This window comes from Aphelocoma coerulescens, assembly GCF_041296385.1.
Source record: "Aphelocoma coerulescens isolate FSJ_1873_10779 chromosome Z unlocalized genomic scaffold, UR_Acoe_1.0 ChrZ, whole genome shotgun sequence".
Classification (NCBI taxonomy): Eukaryota; Metazoa; Chordata; class Aves; order Passeriformes; family Corvidae; genus Aphelocoma; species Aphelocoma coerulescens.
The window spans coordinates 46,010,371-46,018,814 of NW_027184085.1; the positions used below are offsets into that span (position 1 = coordinate 46,010,371).

Genomic DNA, 8,444 nt, shown 5'->3' on the forward strand with positions numbered 1-8,444 from the left:
ACCCATTTGATTTTTTTTGTCAGGAAAAACAGGGTATGGCTTAATTTTCAAAATGAATGTCAAGCTCAAAGACTATCATATCTGAAGGTGAAGAGACATAGCTGTCCATACAGATGTACTGCAGGGTTGCCCATGGTGATCCTGCTGCAGCAGATTGCCTGACATGCTGCGTGATGGGGACTGCAGCAGCACTAGAAATGTCAGGAGAGCTGGAAGAACTCAGCACCTCATATTTTTCATGCCAAAGTTGCTCACTTCTCTTTTGTTTCTGTGGACATGAGAGATGATGTGACAATTTTGCATTTTGGCAGGGGCTTAGCAAAGTTTTCTTAAAGGATATAGCTATGGCTTGCTTGAGGTGCTACTTAATGATTTTGCTGTATGAGCTAAATAAGTCCCTGTTTTGTTCTCCCCTGGTCAGGGTTGAAGGCAGATAAACCACAGACTCTTAATCAGGTATGCAAATTTATTGGACAAAGATGCCCACTGGACAGGGAGGAGTGCTCTGAAATAGCTGGACTTTAGGAGGACTTCACTAGGGAGTCCTCTGGCTTCTCATAAAACTGAACATAATTTCTCAGATGCCCTCAATGGCAAAAATTACCATTTATATGCAGTTGGTCAGGGCAGCTATTTCCTCATCTGTATATCCAGACTTGGAGACAAAATGTCTTTTTTGCAACCTCTCCTTGAAGTTGTCTAAGTTCCATCAATTTCTGTAACATTGCTTGTGACTTACAGCTGCATAAGTGAGTTCAAAATAACTCACTAGAATCTCACTCTGAATAACTAGTTCTGGGCATAAGTTCTTTTGAAAATACAGGTATCTTCCAAAGCATAGGAGAGAGACATACTAATCTGCAGGTTTTATGAACTGGTAGACACTTTGATGCTTTTCTGGGTGAGAAAGATCCCTTTATGTAAAAGTTTTGCTGAAATATTTTTTACACCAATCAATTTTGCTGTTGTGTTAGAGTAAATTTGACAGTAGTGTTCCATTCACCTACACGAGACACATCCAAGTTTAGTACTGACAAACTGCTCAGATGTGTCAGGACTAGTAGCTTTCATTTATGTACTCAGTGGCAGGCAATTGCTTCAGAACACAGTGTTTTCAGACACAGTTCAATGAATGCTGCTGAAAGGCTGTCTCGGATACGTGGGGTTTTTTTTCTCTTTTTTTGCTTCTTCTTAGATATATATTTTTAATATCTATATTCCATGTTCAATTGATGGTTTATTTCTATATATTTCAGGTTTGCCTTTGAAAATTAGACTATTGAAAATTTGTAGGCTGGCCAATTTACCCACTAAATCCCATTCTCCATTTGAGATGTAGTTGGAAATATCAGCCTCGAGCATCTGCAGGTCAATCAACCAGCCACTGTGAGTCCAGGAGCCAAACTTCAAATCACACTTCTGCACATCAAAGGGGAACCAGCGGACATCAATGTAACACGTGCTCTTCAAAATGCCTGTAGATAGAAATCAGTCACAATCAAGCATGTGCAGGGTGCATTTCATTACCCTTATCTGTCTCTGATTGTGAGCAAATTTCGTCTTCAGAAATTCTGCATGACACAGTCATGGGGTAACCAAACAAGTACTGGAGATGGAAGATGCTGCCATGAGTAGAATAACCTCCCTTCCTCCACCACTGAAGATCTCTGTCACTGCATCCTTGAGGTAGGTTGCCCAGGACACTACAGCCATGCAGAAGCAGCCCAGCCTGTCTCCAAGTGCTGGCTGGCCCTAGCAGGTTACAGGCAGTGTTGCTTGGTCTGACAGAAGCAAAGAGTACGCTCCAGGGGCTGAGTGTACTGTGACCAGCTCTTTGAAAGGAGTTCCTGGTCAGGCCTGCCTCAGACCCACAGTCCCTTGACAATACATTGTTGTGCTAAACCTTGCCCAGTGCTGACCTTTATCATCTGTGTGCTAACTGAGCCTTGAATTTTACTCTGAATGTGTCTCGTTCACTTTCTGGGATGCTTTAAGAGGTCTAAGGGGTAGGGAACAACAGTGAAGCAGCCATCAGGAAAGTCCTTGCTGATCCCCCCTGGGCCCTATGGACCTGCTTGGAGACTATGCTATGCTATGACACAAAGTTTAGGAATTTTTTGTCCACCACAGTGAGCAATTGTGGCATAGCCTGTGTGTTTGCTGGGGAGTCCATGGCTGCTGGACCATGCAGGCATGGAATCAGCAACACAGGTGAAAAGAGACTGAGACTTGGGCCCAACTGGCTGAGACCAATCCCAGTTTGTCTTTTGACCTGGATTTGTAGCCTCAGCCTGGCAGGAAGGGCTTCAATGCTGAGTGAGTGCTGCTCTTGGGGTCTCCTCTGCTCACGTCTCCACACAACAAAGACCGAGCTGGACTGCACATGAAACATGACAAGATGGTGCACACCACCTTACTTTGGATGACACCTCAGGTGGGCCTCTGGACATTCTGAGCAAACTGCTCAGGAGAACATTTTACTGATTTGTAAAGTGGAAATACACCACTGATAATGGACTTGAATTTTCTTAGTAGGTCTGTCCCATTATTGACAGCTTGCAAAATTTCCACAGACAGATTTTAAACACCTTGGTTTCATTAATGAAGGAAAACTGCTTTAAATTATGCGACTAAAAGTAAACAAATACTCTCTGTGCCCTACCTGGAGGAATATACTGGCAGGATCCAGAGTAGTTCACCAGCACATTTGTGTGAAATGTTGCATCAAACCTTTCATCTGCACTGTAATACAGTATAAACAAAACAGAACAAAACAAAGAAAAAGCAAGCTGATATGTGAGTAAAGATGTAACTGTCAACATAAAAATAACCTTTTTGCTGAATTATGTTTCTACATCTGGGTGAAGAATCTACCCTTCACCAATATATCAGTTCCTCATAGTTACTGTCGGCCTGCACCAGGGCAGGCTGCTTGCATGCTGCAATGTCCTCAAAGAAGTGACACACAGAGTGTTGTATGTCTCAGAACAAAGGCAGAAGGAAAAGTGGCAAAAGTGTCACATTAGCTGTATCCAAAAACTGGACAGTTGGGACAATAAGGCTTTTCTAGGGCACCTGTCAAAATGAGGCAGCTCACCACATAAATCAAGCAATCTGCACCTTACCCAGATATCTATTGTAACAGCAGTGGTGGCCTGACGTAACAATTCTGCAGTCTCCTGAGACAGAGAGGACAAGAGTTTGCTTTCAGCATTGGAAGAAACCACTGGAGAGAAGTTATTTTAGGGGCTTGTAGGAGGAGACTCATTGAGACTCCAAGAGCAAAAGGGACCAAGAAAAGATAATTTCTTCACTATTCCAACAATTCTGAGAAAATTAAAGGGCTTAAATAAAATCAGACAAGGACATGATTCTTCAAAGAAGCAGCTCTGGAGGCTTGTTCCCTACGGTCTCTTGGGAAGAAATTAACCACAGAGGGATCACCTGACTTGTAGAGCCTTGCCTGTAGTGGCTATTTGCAGGTCTATATTGCACGACTACACCATTCTTACCCTGTCTTTCAATCAGATGTAAAAAATTCAGAGCCTCCATTACTCTTCTGATCTGTTTTTTATCCATGTCTTGAGCTCTCAGTCCTCAGTATCGTCCCCAACACAAAACAGGGGATGACACTGAAAAGGCTAAGTCCAGAATGAGTGATAATTATCAAAGACATAAAAGGCAACAAAAAAGGGTTTTATAAATATAAGGGGACAATGAAAAGACAAAGGATCAGATTGATCCATCACTTGGTATGGAAGGGAAAAAAAAACAACAGGGTGCAGAGAGCTGCAGTATCGTGCACCCTGTGTGCTTCACTCTTTGCAATTAATTCTCACACAGCGGCAGGAGTCCATCACAGAACAGGGGATGAACAGGTTAAGGAAATGTAGATAAGACAGATTCTACTCAGCAGATGTGATGAAATTCACTCTTGAGAACTGAAAGGACTGGCCGAAATATCCTCTGAAGCATTAAAAATTATCTGTGAGAGCTTGTGGAGAAAAGGGAAGGGCAGGGTGATTTAGGGGAGATCAAAGAGAATTCTGACTTCCTTTAAAGGTGAAATTATAGACACATCAGCCTAACTTCAAAGAAAATGGGGTGAAACATCTGGCAAAGATTTGTGAAGGGCCAAACACATCAAATCAATCTATTTTTTTGACTAAGAGGAGGCTGGTGATCTATCTGAATTTCAGCATGTTCTTATAAACTACAGTAATATGGACCAAGCTGTATGCCTTCTTTTTAGAGTCTGAAAAGGAACGAAGAGACAGTAAGAACCAAAGCTGAAGTAATGAAGAACACTTAAGCAAGCTAGGTGTCTCCAGGCTTCCTTTGGATATCTTGTAGTGAGGGTTTGGAATGAAAGATGGATCTTGATGAACTCTGGAAACTAACAAAATGCAATTTATTCTGGGTAATTAGAAAGCATTACCCTGAAAACTGTCAGAGAAATACATAACAGGGAAAATCTAGTAAGCCAGCAGAGCTGAATTACAACATCTGGAGTTTGCAATAGATCAAAAAATAAGTCCAGAATTAAGATATTATTAGAAAAAACCCTAAATCCCCTCCTCCTGGAAAGCATTAAGGAAACTTTAACAGCATTAAGCTGTCTAGCGAGCTGCCACTTCATTCAACACTGCAGAAATGCTGTCTAGAGAGCTAGATTCATCTCTGGAGAAGGAAAAACAGATTAGAGAGTGTTCAGAGTGGAAGAAGAATGATGGAGAGCTTTATAAAATATGTGATAAGCAAAGTGAGAAGAGAATTCATTTGTTTACTTCAATCAGAAACACTATGACAGATATATGACAATAGTTCTCCTGCAGATACAGTAATTTTGAAGAGAATATTGATAATTTTCTCTCTGTGTTCACTGAGAAAAAGCTGAAGAAGACACATGCAGAACTACAGCAAGGAAGAGTTGGACTGGCTATTAGAAAAATCTCTTAGCTGATGCTTGCTTGTTTTTGTTACTCTTTAAAAGTAAGAGCTAAATCCATAGAGGGCAAAAGGCCAGTAATATCAGTGAAGCACAGCTGCTTTTCAGCACCTAGTTCTAGTCTCCTACTGGCCATTTCACATCTTGCTTACCTGTTATACAGAAGAATGTCTGGTACCCAAATCTGGTCAGCAGGAAATCGCAGGTTCTGCACTCCTGGGTATTCATACTGATCCCAAGACAAGTAAACATCAACCCAGGACTGTTGGAAAACACATACATCAGATTATATGAGCTTGTAAAAGTCTCCTAAATTCTCTGGAATATTATGGGAACAGAACATATTTTGCCAATAGCAATAGCAGCAGTATGATAATAGTTTAATGCTTGGCTTTAATTATTAAGAAAGGCTGGCATATATAGAGGAAATAACAGTGTGACTACTGAAGACAGTGTCTAGCTCTTCATCTCGTGGCCTGAAGCCAGGCATCCCAAACCTTTCCTGATGGGCTAGCAGAAACACTGGCAGTAGGCATCTCTATGAGGTATGCTGGTTCTGAGGTGAAGTGGTTTCTGAGGTGGTCAGTGGTAGGTGGACCAGGGTCTGAGAGTCGCCATTGGGTGGAAATAATTTAATCTGTTACAGAGGTTGGGTGACTCTTTTACTAACCACCTTGCTTTGAGAGGTAGGCAAGTGAGCTTTATATGCCAAGGAGCTGTTTCTGATCCCATCTCCTCCACCTCAACACAGTTAATTCAAGATAGGTGCAGGAACAGCTTTTGGGATGAACCTTGTGACTTACAATGAAGCTCAATGGGAGGGCTGCAAGGGAAACCCTTATCAGTGCCAAAACTGAAGAACATCTCTGCAAGGGACAGGACACCCACAGGCTCTGACTTAACAATCCTGCAGTCATATAGGTTTGTCTGGGTTAGTTTTTGCAATATAAAAATACTCATTTCTGCTGCAAATCCCAGCAGGTAGCTGGGGAAGAAACAGCCTTTTCAGTTGAACATACTAATATGAGGTAGTGTTTGGCTGCAAAAGTCAAAGCAGAATTAGTTTGATCATTCAAGTCTCCCACTGGTTTCTCCTTCAATAACTCCTTTCCTGAGCACAAGCCCTTGAGGAGATCTGTTTACGCAGCATAAGAAAACTCTGTATCCCTCACCAGAGGCAGCCAGGTAGACCTGATGGGAAACTCCCTTCCACAAAGCCCTTAGTGAAGGTCAGTTTTGCTTATCCTGCATGAGCAGTGCAGGTGAATCCTGAGCTGGAGCAGTTGCAGAAGAGGGAGGAGGAATGTTTATGGAAGAGGTTTGTAAAGCACGAGGGAAGGCAATATCCCAGAGAGGTGCCTGGGTGCTGGCAGCAGCAGTGCAGCATCGGGCTCTCTGTGGTCCCTGGACACCCCACCACCATGAGTAGTCTCCATATGGTCCAGTGACCACTTCTGTGTTCAGGGGCAGGTGTCCTGGCTCCCAATTTCATGCAGAGGTGGGATTTTCCCAGAAGTGGCAAGTGCAGGTTGCCTGGGTCTTACTAGGTGCCTGGCTCGTTCGTAAGTTCCCATCACTGGTTATGGAGAGGGCCTTGAAGATTCTCTTCTTAGCTATGATGGGACTCTAACTCCCTCTTTGTTACTAGATCCCAACATCCACTGGCAAAACAATGCAGTTGGTTTTCTCCAAAGGTCAACAGGTCTGTCCAAAGGATTAGTGCAATCTCCTGAATTTAATTTTCAATGCTAAAAGGAGCACTAGGGAAATTTTAAAGGACTCCAAATGACTGCTTGTATTACATTACACACAAGCTATAAGATAGCAGTCTTGCTTTTAAGCTAAGAAATCATATCCAGTAGTTTTCAATTAGACAGTTTCTCTACTTTATTGACAGAGATTACTCACCATCTGTAGCCAAGCATTGGTGATCAACACCTGATTCTTCTCATCCTTTGAACAAAAGGGGGAAGGAAAGAAAAGACAGGAGAAAAAGGGATGAAACAGTTTGATTAGAGGTGGAAGAGTTTCTGTGTCTTCTAGAGAATCCAGACTCTTGGGGTACATAAACCAAACTCCATGGAGTAGGTTGTGAGCTCACTGGAACACCACTATTTGGCCCAGACAATGGTGACTTTTTTACTATCCTTTAAATCCACAGATCTCCTGTGTTTATTGTAACTGATTAACAATAGAAAGTATTAGATGATTTCTCTTATTTTTCTGGGGACGAACTCCTTACCAAGTTTTACCTTCTAGCTACTTGCTCAAAACAAGATGTTTTCCAGTTCCACATTGCGTGTCATAGTTGTGAGACTTTACGTTGTATTTGTGGCCACTGCAAAGCAATGGTGAAATAATGCTGGAAGTGCTGTTCCTTTTGAGTGTCAGTGCTACGTAGTTAGCTCTGGTTAAAAGAAAGGAAGGACAGGCCTTGGGCAGAAGCTATCACTTGACAAAAAAGGACATGAATGCTGCCTGAGAGGGAGCTCACATGGCACCTGCACAGAGCAGGAGTCTGTAGGTTCAGACCCACATGCAGACGCCATGGGGAAGAATCTCTTACTCACAACAGAAACAAGATGCTCTCACCACCCAGCTGGTGCCCAAGTTCTTTGGGGAGTCACAAGGTGCCCAGTTTTCTGCAGTTACTCTGCAGGTGCAGGAACCTGCACGGTGGGGAGGGAGAAGCAGGGCTGTGGAGTTACTGTGGTGCAGATACACAGGTACACAAAGACGACCATAGCCACGCCCTGCACTTCCCAGGAGCTGAGGCTGCAGTACTCAGGGGGACTGGCTCACTGTATGCCCAGCTGTCCATGTGTGTGTCCATGCCCTAGGAAGCTTACATGGTTGTCTGCAGTGTTTGGGGTGGGAGACATTGCAATTGCAAGCTGCTTGGCAGGAATTTAAACCATGCAGAGAGTTCCATGGACATGCAGGCCCTCTCTTGTCATGTCCTTATTGCAGTACTTACTCTCTAACAAGGTAGAAAAACCTAAACTGCCTTATTCACTTTGGAAAAATACCAGTTTGTTCACCTCAAGCTACATTCCTTCTGCCTTTCCTCCCCTCCAACCCTCCTGAGCTACCCTCACAGTACATATGCAAAGAAACTACCCCAGAAATGTCAGAGAAGAGCTGCTCAAAACCAAACTGCAACATCTTACACTGAGCTGCAACCCTAGGAGTGTGTGGTCTTCTGTGAGTCCTCTGGAGTTACTTCTTCTGCGTCCCATGCAGGAACTGCAGACTCCTAGGCTAATGCATGAAGGAGAACTGCCCAGAGAAGTCTCCTAATTACTGATTCCCCAGCACACCAGACACTGGACCAGTGGTACTGCGGAACTCTTAGCATGAACCTTGTCTGTAGCATGATCTCCTCTCCTTTCATTTGGGTTGTTGGAGTTCCAGAAACACCACAACCTAGAAAGGGAGACATCATTGATCTGGAGGATTCCTGATTGTTTTGGCACTGTGGCCAGAGTTAGGCTCT

General features: G+C 43.3%; 1 protein-coding gene across 1 annotated transcript in view; it reads right to left on the minus strand.

The window, feature by feature from the left end:
• Positions 1-8,444, minus strand: part of LOC138103260 (neuronal acetylcholine receptor subunit alpha-7-like) — a 57,468-nt gene that overhangs the window by 19,048 nt on the left and 29,976 nt on the right. Inside the window, exons 3-6 of the mRNA XM_069001440.1 lie at positions 6,857-6,901; positions 5,101-5,210; positions 2,663-2,742; positions 1,308-1,475 (exon numbers count right to left, since the gene is read on the minus strand). Of these exons, the coding sequence (XP_068857541.1) occupies positions 1,308-1,475; positions 2,663-2,742; positions 5,101-5,210; positions 6,857-6,901 (403 nt within the window). The remainder of the gene's footprint in view (positions 1-1,307; positions 1,476-2,662; positions 2,743-5,100; positions 5,211-6,856; positions 6,902-8,444) is intronic.